This window comes from Sitophilus oryzae, unplaced genomic scaffold, assembly GCF_002938485.1.
Source record: "Sitophilus oryzae breed Bouriz unplaced genomic scaffold, Soryzae_2.0 scaffold_1440_pilon_pilon, whole genome shotgun sequence".
Taxonomy (NCBI): domain Eukaryota; kingdom Metazoa; phylum Arthropoda; class Insecta; order Coleoptera; family Curculionidae; genus Sitophilus; species Sitophilus oryzae.
The window spans coordinates 3,899,828-3,920,937 of NW_022146105.1; the positions used below are offsets into that span (position 1 = coordinate 3,899,828).

General features: G+C 34.7%; 1 protein-coding gene across 2 annotated transcripts in view; it reads left to right on the forward strand.

Moving 5' to 3' along the window:
* The first annotated feature begins 827 nt into the window (after positions 1-827).
* Positions 828-21,110, forward strand: part of LOC115876835 (protein trachealess) — a 139,409-nt gene continuing 119,126 nt past the window's right edge. For both annotated transcript variants that reach the window (XM_030892811.1, XM_030892812.1), the window contains exon 1: positions 828-1,159. In XM_030892811.1, the coding sequence (XP_030748671.1) occupies positions 948-1,159 (212 nt within the window). In that variant the 5' untranslated portion in view covers positions 828-947. The remainder of the gene's footprint in view (positions 1,160-21,110) is intronic.

Sequence of the window (21,110 nt, forward strand, 5' to 3'; positions counted from 1 at the left end):
AACATACGAAGTTTCGTCATGTCACCGATTTTGATAAAACAGCTGTTATTTACTAATTAAAAGACGTATATTTAAAAAATATAAGCCCTTAGGGTCTTACGAGAACAGTAATGGATGTAAGGAAAGTTTAAACCATCATCAAAAATAGCTCAAAAACAAGGATTCAAAAAATTTCTTTTCTCACAAAACCAAAGTACCTAAGCTTCCAAAGGTGTGTATATTCTGAACATATATAAAATTTTCTACAAATAATATATAATAATTTTCTGAATTATTTTAATAATTCCCTGACCAGAAAATGTGTAGCATATATAGCCAAAAATGACCAATTTTTCAATACCTACATGTATGTACGAATGTTGTCTTTTAAAGTCAACTATTTCATAGAAAAATACTTGCCCCAGAACCAGTAAATAAACAAAGTAAAAAAATAAATATCACATTAAAAGCCAAATTAAAAATGCCTCCTGTCCAGGAAAAAAATAACCACGACGAACAAACAAAAATACAGAATATGTATATGGCCCAAATCCTAGTAAATAAGCACAGTCAAAATCACTAATATTATTCTAAAAGCCAAATTAAGTATGTCTTCCATCCGAGGAAAAAACCAAACCCGACAAAGAAAGGAGACTCATAGCCAAACATATTATGCATGGGGAAAAGCAAGATTCGGACGATGCGAGAGCCGCGCCGGCTCGATCCGCCCGTGGGCGTCCCTCAATGGGCGGGCATGTCACGTGACGACGGCCACTGGTAGTGGCTCCGCCCCCACCGGTAGGCTCATTGAGTGCCAGCGAGCGGCACATCAATGGCCGTGAGTCCGCGGTCGCCGTAACACGATCTGCCGAATGTACACGTGTGTGGTGATGATGATAGTCAGCAGCGTTATGTCGCAACGGGACTAGTGGTGCCGAGCTGTGGTGCAAGTTGTGGCCTGTGCATGCATGCACTCTAGTGCCTCTGTGAGTTCTTGTCGCGGCCTCGAGCTGGATCATCCGGGCGGTTTTGGCACGTCGCCTTGGGCGGCTGTGCTGGGTCACCACGCGGCCGCTGCCGCCTCCATCATGCAGACGGGGGAGTCCCACGGGTATGGAGCGGCTCACCATCCAGCGGCGCCCATGGACCTTCACATGCCGCAGGCTTTCCCGTATTACCGGTAAGTGTAGCAATGGTGCGATCAACAAGTGACATGACGGCCTCAAAAGGACCAAAATCACTCCTTAACTATTACCTAGAAAAAATCCTGGATTGATATTCAAAGATAAACCACCTGCAGCTGAAGAAGATTTGAAATAACAATTCTGTCTTTATCATAATTTCGATTTCACGTACTACCGGTGACATGGGTGCTCAGAAGGACCAAAATCAGTCCTTGACTATTACCTTTTGTATTGAATCTCAAAGAGTAATTAGGAATACTTTTAGTTGAAGATTTGAAATAACTCTGTCCTTATCATAATTACTGATGAAGAATACATATCAGCCTATAAAATACTTATTATCTCGAAAACGAAACAATTATCCCCCAAAAGATCATTTCAAGACTTAAAGGAATATCTGTCATCAGCTGTCAGTCCTTTGTATACATTCCATTTCCCCATTATTCAATTTATCATCACTAGGTGCAAATTAATGTTCAGGTATAGAATAAACAAGTTACCGCCGCACAAAGAAGGCCCTTTGGCCACTTGTTGCTCATTTACATTTAAGGCAGTTCTCCACGTAATATATAGACGTTTAGCACGTGGATGTTTTAAATAGTAGAATTTTCTTGCGCATTTGATTTTAATGGGAATATAATTTATTCCTATAAATCCCGAAATTTTCATAATTTGATCACTATGGTTGCTATTTTTGTTAAGAAGGGTCCAAAAGAAATTTTCTCACAAAGCCATAAGGTACCCAGGTTAAATTATGAATCTACATAAAATTTCCTACAAATACTGAAATTTGCGTAATTTTATGACTATGCTTAGTATGTTTCTAAGGCTTTTGGAAATATGTAAAAAATAGCCAAAAAATGGAGAATTCCTGGACTTTTTTCGGTTAATTATGAATCTACATAAAATTTCCTACAAATGCTGAAATTTTCATAATTTTATGGCTATGGTTACTATTTTTCTAAGGTCTTTGAAGATATGTAAAAAATAGATAAAAATGGACATTTTTTCGACTTTTTCAGTCACGAAAATTGTCGATTTTCGTCATGTCACCGATTTCGTTAAAACTACTGTTATTTACTAATTAAAAGGCGTAGAATTAGAAAATATAGGCCATTATAGTCTTACAAGAACAGTAATGGACATAGGGGACATTTTTCATCATGAAAAATATGTCCAGAAGGTCCCAAAAAACAAGGGTCCAAAAAAATAATTTTCTTACAAAGCCAAAGTACCTAAGCTTTCAAAGGTGTATATTATTCTGAATATACAAAAATTTTCCTTTTAATAGCAAATAAAGAAAAAAATGTCTCTTTAAATACCACAATAAGTAAATTCCAACCCATTTTTTACAGAGTCTAATAACAGAAACTAAAAAAGATTAAGTAAGTTAACAAAAATCCAGAAAACCAGTAAACAAAGTTTTTGTTTAAAAAACTAGCTCGGTTTGAAATGATTAGCTGTCCTCTCCTTATATGTCATCTTGCAGACTACTCTTTCGGTACGAAGGTTTTTCATAAAAAATGCAAAGAAAAATATATTAAATCAGCTACAGCATCGGTCGCGAGACCGGAAAATTTCGTTTCTAAAGTGAAACCAGTGGGGCTGATCGTATTTAAATTTTAATTGATGTAAATTTTAACGCTTCTTCGGCCACAAGCCTCTACCAGACTGGTTTTCACGATGGAAGGAAGCTCTCAATGAGTTTTATTTATCTGTTGACTGTCTGGAGAACAAATTAGATCATTGCTTAATCCGATTATATTGATAAAGATTTTTTTTTGAAAACTGTACATTTTTATTTTATAGATTTTTCCTTTAAACCTAATGACGAAGAGTATAATTTCTGTCCATATGTATAGCAGATTCTTCGAGATGGCTATCGGGCCACTGCGATGTTTTCAAATCTGTTGTGGTCCCCTTCTGATCCTTAGGGTACATTCTGCAGTCCTTATCGAGCTTATTGAGTTTGCCGAGAAGAAGACTATGAAAGTTTTCGCCATTCTTGTGACTGCTTTGGTAACGCCGCAGAACAATTCTGGGTCTATGAATGGCACTGATGAGTCTTGTTTGGCCATTTCATTTGCAATTTCTTTACCCTTGTGACTTGTGACCCCCGTAGAATACAATGTGGAATGTATGGGAAGATGGTTAATAACCGCGACCTTACAGATCTATTGTGTCCCCGTTGAGTTATAACGAGTTATAACTCATCAAGCCAGTATCTAAGACGGCTTCACAGAGGCTAGTTCTCCAACTCCGATATCAGTCGCAGAAAAGTTTATGACACGAATGGCTGCCGTCTCGGCGCACGCACTGATGAGATGTTCTGGTGTTTCCCCATTTTCCCCACAGAATCTGCATTCGTCGTTCTTTCTTACTGAGGTGTTCGTTGAGGAGACAGTGTCCTGTTAAAAATGCAGTGACAATCCGAAGAGTGTTCTAACAAGGAAAATCGTTGATTTTTCTCGGTCGTAAGTTTCTAGCTAGATGTTTGTTTTTTCATTGCCTTCTATCCCTTGATGAGCTGGCACCCAGAGTAGGAGGACTTTATTTTCTTTGCCTAATTTGTTCAGCTTCTCTAGGCATTTTTTGACCAACTCCCTCCCGTAAAATAACGTAATAGGTACTAACCTAACCTAACCACACTAGCCCAATATGTTTAGAGCATGCACACAGTCAATACTACAAATACTTTACTTAACAGTAAAAACTATAGGTAAAATTTTAAACTTAAATGATTAAAGGTTTTAATTTTAATTTAAAAGGTATATAATTAAAACAGACACCGTTTTCCCAAAAAGTAACGAGACAAAAGTACGGGGGGATCGAAAACAAATCGACTTCACGATAGTACAAGCTGTCACAGCGGCGTAGCAAATTATTGCTAGTACTTTGACTGGATGGGCGCAGCTACCAGAAGGGGAGCAGCGAAACATCCACTGTTTTAAAGCATAATCAGGCTGGCGCTGCGAGAAAAAAAATCATACTTGCAAATTTCCTCCTGATCGGCCCTTCGCACTGCGTAAAGACATTAGCCTCTTACATTTACACCCCTTGAACTTAAAACACGACCCTTGCGAATAAAAATTCGTCGCACGGAATTATTTTAAGGGAAAATTACAGGGAACGGCCTCTCTCCGTTCGCAAGCCTTTACTCTTAAGGTCCTCTATTTTTTTCTCGTCGATTTTTCTACGTCCCGACATTCTTCCCCGATAAATTTTAAACACCTCGACAATTGGCATCTCGAACCGAATAAAATTACTCCTTATTGCCCTTCGATTCCTAACTCACTGGATCGGTGCATACTAATTCGCCGATTTTAATACAATTAAAACGAATTTAAAGTCAGTATAATTAAAAAAAAGAGATAATACAAAGAAAATTATACTAGCATACCAAAATCAAAGAGAAAATATAATTTTTTATATTAGTTTTATCGAGATCTAGATATTCAGATTACCTCACCCCGTATATTTTTCTGTCTTTTGAAAGAGCTTTACTTGTCTTTTGGTAAAGCACTCCCAATATTTCATCAATTTTCCCAGAATTTTAATTCAAAAATCCAAAAATATCGCTGTGTGTTGCTTTAGACTGACCTTCTTCTTTACCAGATTTAGTATCAAGCGATTTTTTTCCTTTTTAAAGCTCAAAGTTGTATATGCATTGAATACAAATATTTTCAGTTTAGAAAGATATCAATTAGTATTAATATGGAACCATCGAAAGATATTTGTGTGAATATTGATTTGTTAATAAAAAGTTGGTGAAAGAATGTCTAGAGAAGCTAAATAAATTAGGCAAAGAAAATAAAGTCCTCCTACTCTGGGTGCCAGTCCATCAAGGGAGTGAAAAAGCAAACAATCTAGGAAGAAAAGGAACGAACACCCCACTAACTGGACAGAACCGTTCTGTTTCCCAGGTGAAAATCAACTTAAAGCAGAACTCAAGAACCTGGAAGACTACATCCGTAACCTGGAATGGGAATCCAACGATCTAGGACACTCGATGAAATTTCTCAGAATTTACGACCGAGAAAAATCAAAGATTTTCCTTGATTTGGGTAAGAATAGTAAGAAATCTCCGGATTGTGTCTCCTTAATGAACACCATGTGCCATAAACTTTGGTGTTCCTCCGACTGATATCGGAGATAGCCCTAGAAAGAGAACTAACCTCTGGAAAACCGTCTCAGATGGTGGCTTTTGTCAAAACCCTGTATAACTCAAGAAAGGGGAACACAATAGATCTATAAGGTCGCGGTGACTAAGTTCCCGCCCCCATACAATCTATTTACAGGTATTTACAGCTATTATACAATCTTTGAACATATTCTTACCAAAATTTCAATCATTTTCCAAGAGTTTTCAGTGAAGTATACAAAAATTCGGTCTAAATTGTTTGCATGTCCTCCAAACCCACCAGATCTAGCTCTATAAGTTTATTTTTGTATTTTTTTTTATCCTAACATATCTTTAAGCGCGCAGTGATTAACCTCCCCTCCCACTCAATCTACATTCTACATCCCAAGATATTTGCGATAGACTTAGATGCAGAGGAAAAAACTGGAGTAGATTAGGAAGTACAAAATTCTGTAATATTTCTGAGAAAGTTGTATTCAATTTAATCTTCTTGATTTTTCTTAAAACTTTTACGGCAATTTCCGGGCATGGAGAAGGAAAAACCACGAAGCATAATCAGGAGATTAAGAAAATATGTCGCCCCTGGAATTTATGCGATCGCGACATATCTAGGCGTGTGCGAGAAAAATTTTCCCCGAAGACATTTACATTCAGGGCTTATCCGAAATCCTATTTTCGCCCGGCTCTAAAGAAAAAACACCAAAAAGTATGATTTATGCATAACAAGTCCCTTTTGACAGTCACCGGCGTCTTTAACGGCATTATAAAGTATATTCATGAGGCGAACCGCGAGCACTTTGATTTTTGCTTCGGGAGCGTCGAGAATACGTAGTTATATCGGCGGTGGGTTTAGATCGGGGGTGCCAAAACTAATCAAAATGCATAGCTTATGCTTACTTATTGGTTAAGCCGAAATAAAAAGTCTAACGTCTTTAAGGCTTCTTTTAAATCGTGCCACCCTCATATTTTCCTTTTTTTAATTCCCCATTAAAATTGCATGGGCTATGAACCTTCATTTCCATAAGCTACATGTTTTATTTAAAATTATAGGAATGGAAAAAATATTTACATTTACTTTCAGGATGCACAACTTTAGAGAAAAATTGGCAAAAATTACTCTTTTGAGGCTATCAAATCATAGATCTATTGTGTTACTCATCATACAGTCTCAGAGCTATGACAGAAGCCAGTATCTGAGACGGTTTTACAGAGGTTAGTTCTCCATCTCCGATATCAGCCGTACCAAAGTTTATGTCACGAATTGTCGCGGCGCATTCAGTGATGAGGTATTCTGGCGTTTCCCCATTATCCTCACAGAATCTGCTTTCGCTGTTGTTTCTTAACTTCAATCTACTGAGGTGTTCATTGGGGAGACAATGTCCTGTTAAAAATCCCGTGACAATCCGACAAGATTGTTCTTACTTAAATCAAGCTCGCAAGTCCTGAACAATATCTTCAAGTGCCTTATGGTGCATTTAGACTTGAGCACGCACGCACTGATCCTTCGCGAATGCTCAAGTGTAAACGGCCGTGCGCGCACGCTCACTCTGAATCTGTCTGTGCGCGAGCAGCCGCGAACGTCAGTCGTCTGGTGTCGGTTTTTGGCCCGTGCTCAAAGGGATTTTATGTGTGCGCGAACGCTCAGTTTGCACCGGCAATTTGTTTTCTCTGCATGCGTGCATGCGTGTCTGTGATTTTTTTTTCGTTTTCTTCATAAAATTATGGAGTGGACCAATGAATCTTCGTTGTTATTAATTTAAGAATATGAAAAATCGCCGATATTATAGGATGTTAAACATTCTTCGTATTATTCAAAATCAAAAAAAATACGCATGGCAAGACCGTGTAAATAAAATTAATATTGAACAAAGCCCTCGTCGGACACTAAATTATTTAATAAATTATATCGACTTCTAAAAATTTGGGTTTGCCACCAGCGACGATGTTTTCGATGTTTCTTCTTTTTATTAGCTCATTTTCATTGTTAAGCTGTGCATAACAATCAATGCAGCCGCGACTATTTCTTGGTCGTCCATTATATTCATCAATACAATTGTGCTGTGCGCGCACAAGTAGATTACTTCATTCGTCGAAAAATAAGTTTTTAATTTAAACGGAGCCGATAGTGCGAACGAACGCCGTGCGCGCACGCTCAGCTCGTGCGTGCTCAAGCCTAAACGTACCTTTAGACCGTTGGAGGATTCCCATGCCAGGTTATGGATGGAGTCTTCCAGGTTTTTGATTTCTGCTTTAACTTGGTTTCCACTTGGGAACCAGAACGGTTCTGGTTCAATTAGACTAGATAGTTTACTAGATCGCTCGGGTGCTACATCTCTCATATTTCTAAAGGTTAACGTTTTCTGAAGGTCGTCTATTGTTTATGAAAGTATGCATTTTTTGAAAATTGTAAAAAAAATTGTGTGTTAAAAATTTATTCTGGACTTATTCTGGAATATTAGTTGATATATTACGGTTAAGTATATATCTTTTATTTCGAAACCTAAAAAGTAATTGAATTCTAGCTGTTAGGATGCGAGAACTTTGAACAGTTAAGTGAATTATCGACAGTACGGAGAAACCAGTAGCCGGAGTAGTCCGATACGTACTTAGATAACGTCCATTAGTACTAATTGGTGTTGAACGATAATATTTTGCCTGCAATCAGGTTGCGTGATGATTCGCGCTCTTCAGAACGCTCCGACTAAAGCAGTTTTTCTCCCAGGCAGTACTCATCGCGTGAGTCAAGCCGCAGGTGATTTATTATAACTATATTTTAACAGTACTAGTTAAACTGCTTTTAGCGCGAGTACTCTTCAGCTACCAGTTCTAAGAAGAGCCCGACGCTTATTTTAATTAATAGGATTAATAGAAGGATACTTGTAGCAATAATTCTCGTATATCTTCTGTGGTTTATGAGTTTAGTTTTTTTCGATTTATTTAGAAATCCTCTTCAAGTGCATGCCTCACTGTACAAAGAGGTTTAATTTCAAGGAATCAATTTAATCGATTTAGGAGACAGATACTTTTAAATAAGAAAAATGATATATTTTGAGAAGATCGAATACAACAACAAAAAGATTAAATTCCAAAACCTGACCTAGGAAAAAGGCAAAATCTCTCGTCTCAGTTCCCTTTCCCAAACAACTTCTAAACTTCATTTAAGGAATCTGTTTGCACAGCTGAAAGGGGAATAATGAAACGTAAACATTAAGGAAGTGATAATAAGGATTTACTTCATTGCATAAGAGGTTGAACGCTGGCATTATTAGATTATAATCGTGCAGACCATTTAGTTGATGCCACAATACAGAGAGGCGTGTTCACTTTCTTGACTCGTGGAATATGTTCTTCGAAAAAAAATCAGTTGATAGTATCACATATCAGTAATTGCGAAGATCTATCTTCGGTTTATAAATCTCTACGTTTAAAAAATACAATGTATAGGGTAGTTCAAACTGGCTAAACATTACTAAACAAGATGGTTCACGAGAGAAAAATATGACAACAACAGAGGTTCAAATTTCTTTAATTTTTACGGAAGGAGAAATAGTTTGTCACCAAATGCATAAGTCATCAAAAACTATATATAGCATTCTCCGCCGGTGCTGCCACCATCGGAGAATATCGTATAACACCTAGTATATACAAACACACCGGTTTAAATAGCGAGTATACGAAAAAAAATATTATTTAATAATTCTAAAGTGTTAGGAAGTATAATTTGTGAAAATTGTAAAAATAAAAAAGTAGGTATATATTTTGATATCTTCAGAAGGTCTAACTTGTACCGTATGATCGAAAAAAAAACGGCGTCCAGTTGGCTGGGAAATGACTATCGATGACATTTCCCATATAAATTTACATATAAAATGACAGCGATCTTAATTTCATAGCCAACACTGACGCCGTTTTTTCTCGATCATACGGTATTATAATTTATATTCCAGTTAAAAAACTTTTTAGATGAATTCAACTACGGTAGCGAGAGTTTTAATCACCGGTTTTGCTAGTGGGGCATAATTGCAGCTATTTCTGCTATGACGAAATTTTTTAAAGATACCTAATTATAATTTTAGAAGATGTTCATAAAACATTTAATCACTAGTCGATTAAAAAAGTATATCATTTATATTGCAAATTATATTTTATCCTCTCATAGTATATGTCTATTTAATTTTTTGATTATACCGGGTGCGTCTCAAAAGTGGCTCACCCCTATAACTTTTTTATTTTTTTAGAGAAAAAAACGAGATTTGGTATGTTAGTATATGACATAAATTAGGATTGATTGGTGTATTCAATTGTTTTTGGTCACTTCCTGTTTCACCGGAAATGACTACAACTTTTGATTTTTAAATAGCACCCTCGGTATTTTTTTACTTTATTCGATAGAAAATTACATTTTGAATAGAATGTTCTCATATGTCAACTCATTCTCATGTCAACTTTTGGCATTCTCGCTTAATAAAAAATTATATTTTAAAATTCAATCTAGAGTGCCATGGCTATGTTAAAAACAGAAATTCTTCATCAAGGAGCCTTGGAAAAATATATTTGATGGTCTAATGTTTTTAGTGTCTTGTCCTGGCCAGTTAGAAAATGCTCAAATCGTATTTTTAATCATATCTCAATTTTTTCAAATGGCTCATTAGCATATTTGGAAAAAGCATTTTTTTACGAATAATTTGATACCACACACTTGGTATTTCGAGTCAAATTTTAGTTACGAACCGCAAGTTATAATTTCAAATAAACCATATGCGAAAATGTCGAAAGTTGACATATGATATGTCATTCTATTCAGAGTGACATTTTCTATCGAATAAAGTAAAAAAATCCTGGGGGTGTCATTTAAAAATCAAAAGTTTAGTAATTTCCGGTTAAACCGGAAGTGACCGAAAACAATTGAACGCGTCAATCAATCCTGATTTATGTCATATACTAACATACCAAATCTCGTTTTTTTAACTAAAAAAATAAAAAAAGTTATAGGGGTGAGCCACTTTTGAGACGCACCGGGTATAACGAGCACTTTATTTACTCACTTCAACTCGTCGAACTGCTTGAATCCATTTTTGCTTTTGATCAAATCGGTGTGAGAAACTATGAAGCTATAAAATGTTGTTTCGGGAGAGTTAATTAATATCCGGGAAAGTTTAGTTATTGAATGTTATTGCACCCAACAACGCCCTAATCAACGCTCTACTTTACGCGTTAACATTTTTTCGGCAATTTTATTAATATTTGAAACTGTCACAACACAACACGACGCGCGGCGACGTGAAATACATATTGATAATTTCTGATTTCTACCGTTGAAGCGCTGCGGCCGGAATTTGTTGAAATCAACTGAAATGTACCACGCCTATAGAATGTGCAACAAAACCTACCAATTTTATAATTTGTTTACTAAAATTACTGTTTCTGCTGAATATGTTGAATATGTAGCAAACTTTAATATGTAGTTTATACTGTCTTTTCAACAGATACGTCTATAAAAACCGTTGACGTTCTGTTAAAATGACATTTTATATCAAGTTAAACCGTGGCTAACGTCATATTCAAGGCCTGACTGTTTTGACAGTTCTACCGAAGTGGTCCAGAATTAGTAGTCGTAAACAAACCAATTGTTTTCATTAGTTTCGCAACAAATCTGTGTTTTTTACGCGTTTCTATGCTAATAAAATTATACTAAATAATCTTGAGTGAATAGTGAAATATCTAGATACGATTCATAACATCGTACCCGCGAAAAAACCCATACTTTCGGTAAAAATTATAGTAACACCGGCGATGCCGGCTGTGTGTCCGGACTAGGAAAAAGTTGGGGAATTTATATAAAAACATAATTAATAGGCGTTAGTGTTAGTGTATAGTGTTAAACCAACGTAAGTGACGTGTATTTTTATGTAAAACAGTTTTCGTTTCTTTATTTTTACTTTGTGAAATAAAAAATTCCGCGAGATTGTTCTGTGCCTGTGCCTTGTAGCAGCAATTATAATAAGTCCTCAGGATCTGTCTACATTCTCTTTCCCAACAATATTAACTGTAACTAGGTCACGTCCAAAACATACAGAACATGCTGTGCCTAAAATTTTTCCAAATCAACCCTCTTATGGACCCTCTGTGCATGTTCCCATAAAGAGAAAACGTCCCGATGAAAGAAAACAAGATTTGGAAATTCAGGATGAAATAAATATTGAAAAGTATTATTGTTATTATGAAATGGCAATATATTTTAAAGAAATTAAATGAATTTGTACTTTATTTCAGTATTTTATATAAAAAAAATTATATCTTTATCTTTTTATTTACGATTTATGGAGATGGTTACTTGATGAACATCGAACTACAAATTACTTAATGTTAATAGTTAATTCTATCTGATATCCACATTTTTTAATATGTTAGGCAAATTTTTACAATTATTTTTAATAAAACTTTAAAATGTATTCTGCCGTTATCATATACAATACATTTTCTTAACTTGTCGATAAACGTATAGTTTTCAAATTTTTTAATATTTGGAAACTTTTTATCACAGGTATATTATTACTAGTTGCTAAATACTCGCTAACGCAATTTTAGGACACGCTTTTTATTATCTAGATTTTATAATATAAGTTAATGTTATTTTTTAATACCTTTCTGTATAACATTTTTCATATTTATATCTGGAAAAACTATCAATAAATACTATTATTTATGCAAAACGTATATGCAGTACCATATGGCACAATACAAAAGCCGCACTAGTGCGGTGACGTCACAAATCGATGTCTCTGGCCTGTCTGTCATGTTGGTCATGGTTAAACTTCAAAATTAACAATTACTACCTGATAACAATTATTACTTGATGAGGTAAAACTCAAACTTTTTGTATGTAGTGCAAGTGGCGAAATACCCATAGGACTTTCTTGAAGAAAAAAGTATAGAGTGTAAGATGGAATCCAGAATCCAGAGATATAGGTGGTTTATTTTGATTTTAAGCAATAGAGGGGACGTAATAAACTGATCAAATGCTTTAATTCCCTTGTGTCGTGTAGGCAAATCGGCGGGGCTGGATGTTTAGCATCGGCGGATGTCATGTAGCGGACATAAAGTCTGTCCTGAACTGTAACATGTGTCTAGAAGTGGCGTTCGTCGCAAACTTGTCGCGGGCATGTGCCACTAACGGCTCTACTCGTCGGGAATTACCGATGCCCGGCCTTTCGATCTCGGCTAACGACAATCTAATGAGCATTCTCCATGAGATCGGTCTTACGGTCGGTACGTCCTCGCAAATTTTATATTCCCAATCTTCGTATATCCAATCCTACAATTTCTCCATTTAATCATTAATATCCAGAAAAAAATACGATTAGTATAAAAGTTAACCTGGCAGCTCAAAGCAATATGAGGCGTCAAGTTGCAAAACACGTCTTATCCCAAAAACGTTGTTTCGAGATAATATGCAAAATCTGTTTTAGCAAATGTTTGAAGCGTTTTTCTAAAAATAAAAAGAGATAATTAATATTTAATTTTTAAAGAGAAAAAAAAACACAAAAATAATTCGATAAGGCGGGTTATGTTAGGTTAGGTTTCTAGGTTTAAGGAGGGTTAGATTAAAATTAGGCAAGGATTTGAAATGGATAAGACGTCAATATTATACTTGTCTAAAAAGTATATGAAGTCTTACGAAGAAATGCGGGATTTGCAACGATAATGACAACAAGAAGCAAATATAAGTGGATAAGACGGATTTTGCTGCATTATCGTAATTTGTAGTGAATTTTATATAGGAATAGGCGATTTTTGCTGCAGTTTGGGACAATGTTTATGTATATTTCAAGGTACACTATTAATATGCAGGGTATCATAAATAAGTGCAAATATTTTCAGGGCCGGTAGATCTCGATAAAAATATTTTTTTTCTTTACCGTTTTTCAAATAAGTCCAAAATAACCAAATTATTTTACTTGGAAAATTTAATAAAAAAAATAATTTTTTACTTAAATTTTGACAACCACTGGATCTTTTTTGTGTTTTCTTTTTTGTAAATTTAATCTACTACCTATATTGCAATATGATCAACAAATTGTTTTTTAACTAAAAAAAATCCAAAATTTTTTTTCAAAAAAATTGGAAATTTTCATTTTTTTTTCGCGAAAGAACCTCATAGACGTGTTTCTTGGGTCGAAATGTACTATCCCTAAAAATATCTGCACTTATTTAAGACTCACCCGGTATAACCATTAGGCCATTTATTTAAAAATGAAAAAGTCGGGTTTTGCAACTTGACGCCTCATATTTATTTTCAATCGTTTCAGACCTTTATGAATATATTTTTTAAACAGTTCTGAGTTCAAGATCTTGGTAAATTTCTAAGGAAGGACTAATTGAATATCACTATATCTATATGCCCTTAAAAACTACATAAAATTTGTTACCAATTTTATTTTTTTTTCTCTAAAATTAGATACTATTTTTCTGAACATGTGAAAGTTGTAGAAAAGAAAGCCCTATTGACCTCCATTTACGAAAACGAGGGTTCAACATTTTTTAATTTCTAAGAAAGGAAATATTTCTTGTTATCAACTATACGTCTCCAAAAAACTAGATAATATTTTCTACAAAACCTTCCAATTTCATAATTATGTTACTAAATTGACTATATTTTGCTTCAATTTACCAAAACACAACGACTGCAACCTCAGTCTCCTATTCCTGTGGAGGTCCTTGATAAGATGGGAGCATAGTTCTTGAATTAAATGAACTATACCAAATAATCTTTCTTCGAAAATAAATAAAATAATTCTTGTGGCTAAGAAAACAAAAAAATCAAGGAAAGAAAAGGCCAAGGAAACTGGATGATATACGTCGGAAGATACCAACTGTCACTGCGGAAAATATCTGTTGTTGATCAAAACCTTCCAATTTCATAATTAAGTTACTAAATTGACTATATTTTGCTTCAATTTACTAAAACACAACGACTGCAACCTCAGTCTCCTATTCCTGTGGAGGTCCTTGATAAGATGGGAGCATAGTTCTTGAATTAAATGAACTATACCAAATAATCTTTCTTCGAAAATAAATAAAATAATTCTTGTGGATAAGAAAAAAAATCAAGGAAGGAAAAGCCAAGGAAACTGGATGATATACGTCGGAAGATACCAACTGTCACTGCGGAAAATATCTGTTGTTGATCAAAACCTTCCAATTTCATAATTATGTTACTAAATTGACTATATTTTGCTTCAATTTACCAAAACACAACGACTGCAACCTCAGTCTCCTATTCCTGTGGAGGTCCTTGATAAGATGGGAGCATAGTTCTTGAATTAAATGAACTATACCAAATAATCTTTCTTCGAAAATAAATAAAATAATTCTTGTGGCTAAGAAAACAAAAAAAAATCAAGGAAAGAAAAGGCCAAGGAAACTGGATGATATACGTCGGAAGATACCAACTGTCACTGCGGAAAATATCTGTTGTTGATCAAAACCTTCCAATTTCATAATTAAGTTACTAAATTGACTATATTTTGCTTCAATTTACCAAAACACAACGACTGCAACCTCAGTCTCCTATTCCTGTGGAGGTCCTTGATAAGATGGGAGCATAGTTCTTGAATTAAATGAACTATACCAAATAATCTTTCTTCGAAAATAAATAAAATAATTCTTGTGGATAAGAAAAAAAAATCAAGGAAGGAAAAAGCCAAGGAAACTGGATGATATACGTCGGAAGATACCAACTGTCACTGCGGAAAATATCTGTTGTTGATCAAAACCTTCCAATTTCATAATTATGTTACTAATCGACTATATTTTGCTTCAATTTACCAAAACACAACGACTGCAACCTCAGTCTCCTATTCCTGTGGAGGTCCTTGATAAGATGGGAGCATAGTTCTTGAATTAAATGAACTATACCAAATAATCTTTCTTCGAAAATAAATAAAATAATTCTTGTGGCTAAGAAAACAAAAATCAAGGAAGGAAAAAGCCAAGGAAACTGGATGATATACGTCGGAAGATACCAACTGTCACTGCGGAAAATATCTGTTGTTGATCAAAACCTTCCAATTTCATAATTATGTTACTAAATCGACTATATTTTGCTTCAATTTACCAAAACACAACGACTGCAACCTCAGTCTCCTATTCCTGTGGAGGTCCTTGATAAGATGGGAGCATAGTTTTTGAATTAAATGAACTATACCAAATAATCTTTCTTCGAAAATAAATAAAATAATTCTTGTGGATAAGAAAAAAAAATCAAGGAAGGAAAAAGCCAAGGAAACTGGATGATATACGTCGGAAGATACCAACTGTCACTGCGGAAAATATCTGTTGTTGATCAAAACCTTCCAATTTCATAATTATGTTACTAAATTGACTATATTTTGCTTCAATTTACCAAAACACAACGACTGCAACCCCAGTCTCCTATTCCTGTGGAGGTCCTTGATAAGATGGGAGCATAGTTCTTGAATTAAATGAACTATACCAAATAATCTTTCTTCGAAAATAAATAAAATAATTCTTGTGGCTAAGAAAAAAAAAATCAAGGAAGGAAAAAGCCAAGGAAACTGGATGATATACGTCGGAAGATACCAACTGTCGTCACTGCGGAAAATATCTGTTGTTGATCAAAACCTTCCAATTTTATAATTATGTTACTAAATTGACTACATTTTGCTTCAATTTACCAAAACACAACGACTGCAACCTCAGTCTCCTATTCCTGTGGAGGTCCTTGATAAGCTGGGAGCATAGTTCTTGAATTAAATGAACTATACCAAATAATCTTTCTTCGAAAATAAATAAAATAATTCTTGTGGCTAAGAAAACAAAAAAAAATCAAGGAAGGAAAAGGCCAAGGAAACTGGATGATGTATGTCGGAAGATACCAACTGTCACTGCGGAAAATATCTGTTGTCGCGCTATTATTTAATATTTGTAAACCGACCCTCTTCAACACACGCACAGGCGGTAGCCGATCCGTGCCGAATTTTACAATGAAATCGCGGCAATCGAAAACATCTGTTAGCGAGATCTGTGGCACCTAATATCGTCATATTCGACGTAACATAAAACCGAACTGCCGTGTTTTAACAACCTTATTACGCATCAAACACAGCGTTACTTTTTTACGTCCGAAGGGTACGAGTGTGCACCGCCGAGGCTCTTTTATTTTTATGGCCCTCCCGGACCTGAATTAACGCTCATCCAGGAAAATGAATAAACAGATTTTACGTCACAAAAAGAAAGTAATGCTAAACTTCAGCAGTACAGGAAAGATTGTGTTTTGTTACCCTAATACCCATGGTTATGTTGTAAAATATTGCTTGGTAATAATCTTCAGTAAGTTACCATCAACCAACCTCATGCTCAGCTTATTCAACCAACTCCAATTTTGGTGTAGCCTCCCTCACATAGTTAGATACTCTCTTTGTACTTGAGCCCATTGTTGTCTACTGTTGGCTATGCGGGCCCAAGTTTTCTCTCAGTTTTTCATCTCAGGTTTGGTCTTCTTCTAGGTCTCTTAATTCCTGATGGGTATCATGCTGTAATTTTTGTGATCCATTTGTTTTCCGTCCGTCTTGCCAGGTATCTTGTCCATTAGTCCATTGCCACTTGAGGGATTTGAACCTGTGGACGACAGTTAACTATATCACCCAGTATTTTCTGATCAACTTAGCTACCTTATTAAAACGTGAAACAACTGATATTTACAAGACGTCAAAATAAAAAAAATAGAAGCTAGAATTAATAGTTTTGAGTCACAGCCCAAGAGTTTAAGAAAAAGCATAAATATAATTAAATAACGCTCCAAACCAAACCATCAAAGCTAGAATATTAATAGTTTTGAGTGAGGACCTAGGGAAGACAGTTGTATTTCCGAAGATTTGATCTTAAAACCAGCAAAAGAAAACGTCTATGTCTACCGTTTAAGAAAAAAATACTAATACTCTGAGACAATTAAAATTTACAGGACGTATATAAAATTTTATGACTTTTAAGATACATCCTCAATTTTTTCTTAATCTAATTTGCTTAACAAGAAATAGGTAACTAGAGCCTGAGAATTTCGACGTTAGAGCACTTCCAAAAAGTTTGAAATTCGGTAAGCGGCTACAAACGAAATTAATAGAAGGAACAAGCTTAATTACATGCGAGATTGATGTCTAAACATGCCCGAGGGGTCATCGCCTGTATAAAATGTCATGAGAAACTGCTGGCGTTCGCCTCACCTTTGGTCTTTGCCGGCAAGACCATGCGAGAGATAGATATAATTTCCCAGAAAAAAATATCTTTGTAATTATATTTCGCTGATTTTAGGAAGCAGTCATAAATACATATGGATATTCAGTTAATAATAAGTCAGTTTTAAAAAGACTTACGCAAGTCTTAAGTCATTTCTAAAATCAAAATGATTTAAGTATTAAGTCAATTTCAAATTAAAGTTCAAATGACTTAAGTTTTAAGTCTTCGACTTAAGTCATTTTCTTTCAAGTCAAGTCCTTTTTGCAAAGACTTAAGTCAATATAACATTATTTAAGTCTTTTTTTACTTAAATCATGATAATCTGCAAGTTAAGTCAGTAAAATGACTTAAATCAATATAATTTCCCTCAAGTCAAGACCAACCAGAATTTAATTTAAATACCTATTTTTTAAATGTTAATATTAATTTTATTGTATTACCCATTACCGATTTTTTATTATCTATATTAATTTATTGTAGATACAGATTAGAATAAAATATTAGCTGACTTCGGGTTTTTCTTATTACCGATTCTGGACCGTCCTAGAACTGTGATACGCATGCGCAGAAGGAAATATGAAGAAATTATTTCATTTGCGCATGCGCTGCAGAATTCTAGGACGGTTCAGAATCGGTAATGACAAGAACCCGAACAAAGCTATTGTATAAACAACTATAATAAACAATAAAAAATAAACTCATCAAGGACATAAAAACACACATATAAAAACATCAACAACTTAAATAAAATTAAATTTTGTGGTATCTATTTTGTATAGGTTGTCCCATTTTTGTGTGTTTTACAGGTTTACTCGTTTATGAGCAGCGGTACAAAGATATGGTTTTCACAGTTGCTACTTTTTTATGAAACTAAAGATGGTAAATACATATTTGATGCCGCTATTAAAAATTTACGATAAAATTATATGACTTAAATCTTTTAAAAGATTTAAGTCATTTGGAAAATGACTTAAAGTCATTAAAAAAAGATTTAAACTTTTTTAATGACAAATCTGTTTCTATTTCAGAATAAAGACTTAAACCACAAGTCATTTTGAAAATTACTTAAATTTTAAGTCATAAGTCAGCTTTCGAAATATGACTTAAAATGAAATGATTTAAGTTAAAAAAAGACTTTACTATAAAAAATTAAATGTCTAACAATTTCCAACGAGTATAAATCTGGAATACGACCCTGTTAGTATTGGGCGAAAAAAAAGGAGGAAATCAATTGTCGATCAAGAGCCGCACATCGGACAATTCGAGAGAGCCACCTAGTTTATTAAATCGATCCTGGAAGTTCTTTTGTGTCATAGATATCTAATCTATATGGGCTCTTTCCCCCGAGATTGGCACCAATTTCCGCATACACGTCACTCGATGGGAAATAGCCCAATGCAAACAATCCCCATCGTTCAGGCTTAAGGCTCTTATTTGCTCTTTTTTTCATATTACTTCGCCAGCGTGTTTCTCTTAGAAAATTAGACGCCCGAGAGTGACGTCACATTAGTTTCTCCTGTCAGATTACTTCATCTACGTCATATTTACCGAGTAAATAACTCAGTTAAGAATGTTTATTCTCTGTTGCTCTGTCACAAATAATGATTTGAGGGTTCAGAAATAATACAAGGCGTTAATTACTAGATGTCACTATATATTTAAGATAGAGAACGTCTTTTAAGCTACGTAAAATGTTACAAATATTTTTTGAACGCAGAAATAAGCTTCTAACCCTTCCTCTTGAGATTTTTTCGAGTGTAAGTTTAATACTGCGGTATTTCAGAGCTTTTATCTTACTCTGGTTATTTATCTTGCATGTGGACGGTATCAGTCTTTGCTTTTAAATTGCGAAAAATTTGCAAAGAATTCCGACAGTGTTCGACGATAAGGATTTACGCTAGGAAGCTTACTAACATGATTTAATCATTAGAGGTGTCGAATACCCTTAAGAACATGGAAGAAATTTATCAGCTCTCATTAGAAACAGTTATAGATATAATTTTATGATAAAAATCTATTTTTTTGGGGTCGTAGAACGCTTACTACGTCCCTGGAAAAGTAATTCCGGTCCATTGTTATGCATAGTCTAACGCCTGAATATTTCCTGGATCTGGAAGATCATCGTTCCTGTTGCTCCCTTTCAGGCTGGCAATTCCTATTTCTTATGTCGATCCTCTACCATTCGAAAGAACCTTTTTACCAAGTGCAACGATGCCAGAGTTAAAAAGAAGCTGATAATAGATAGATTTTTTCTTTAAATCTAACGAAGAAGAGAATAATTTCTGTCGATGTGTATAGTAGATTAGATTATTCGAGGTGGCTATCAGCCTGTTATAGTGCGACCTTTTCGGTCTATTGTGGTCCTCTTCTGATCCTTAGGTTACATTCTCTAGTCCTATTCTTTTCAAAAAGTCTTGCAATTTGGAGAGTGAACACCCATATAGCTTTTTGTCAATGGACTATCATTGCCTAGTACAAAGAAGCGCACATTTGAAAAAATATGTTCTGTAGTGTCTTCTTCAAATTGACAAAACCTGGACATGGCTTCGTCCGTCAATCAGCTTTAGATGCCTATTCAGCTTTACAATGTTAAGTTAGTAGACCCACTACAGTTTTAACTGATTTTCTACTACTATATGTACAGTAATCAAAACTCGTGTAAATATTACTTATATGTTCTTCGTATTTGATTTATTCATTATTCAAGAGATCTAAACAAGTTTTTCTACAAAAGAAATGTCACAAGTGGTTGTTTGACTGAATACACAAAAATATATAAAAATAATGTAATCTGGCAACAATGTGCTCTAAAGTCGCAGTATTATTAACCATGGTTGGACAGCTATATTCACTTGAAGCGACGGTTGGTTAACTCTGGCCCTTTGAGACATCATTGAAATGGCCCAAAAAGTATTTTTTGCACATCAACGCTGCCTTGGGGATGTCCGAGAGACCTTCTCAAGACCGACTTTTTGAAGTGGAATGGTCTTATGTGATATTTTTTCTTTACACATAATTTATTTTTAGTGGTTAATACTTGTTAAATACTATTAGTATTTGCAAATATTACAACTTGTAAATTATTTTTTAAAAAATAATTTTTGTATTTTAATATATTCTACTAATTAGATTCTCATTAATTAATAGCACTAAATAACTAAAAAATAGCGTATAATCTACATTAAATACAACAAACCAAAGTATACAATTCGTTAAGTGTTTATATGTCAAAATATCAGCAGGTAAAAGACCATGCCATAACGTGGTGGTATACTGATGCTTCCAAAATCAGACAGAAATATGCGTACAATGAGAATGCGTACAATTTATCTTAGATAGGAACTATCGAAAACAGGAAATCTATCTTATCCGATAGTCAAACAGCATTAAAAGCGATTAAGTCAGTAACCAACAATTCGAAGTTGGTCAAAGAATGCCTAGAGAAGCTGAACAAATTAGACAAAGAAAATAAAGTCCTCCTACTCTGGGTACCAGCTCACCAAGGAATGGAAGACAATGAAAAAGCAAACGATCTAGCTAGAAAAGGAGCG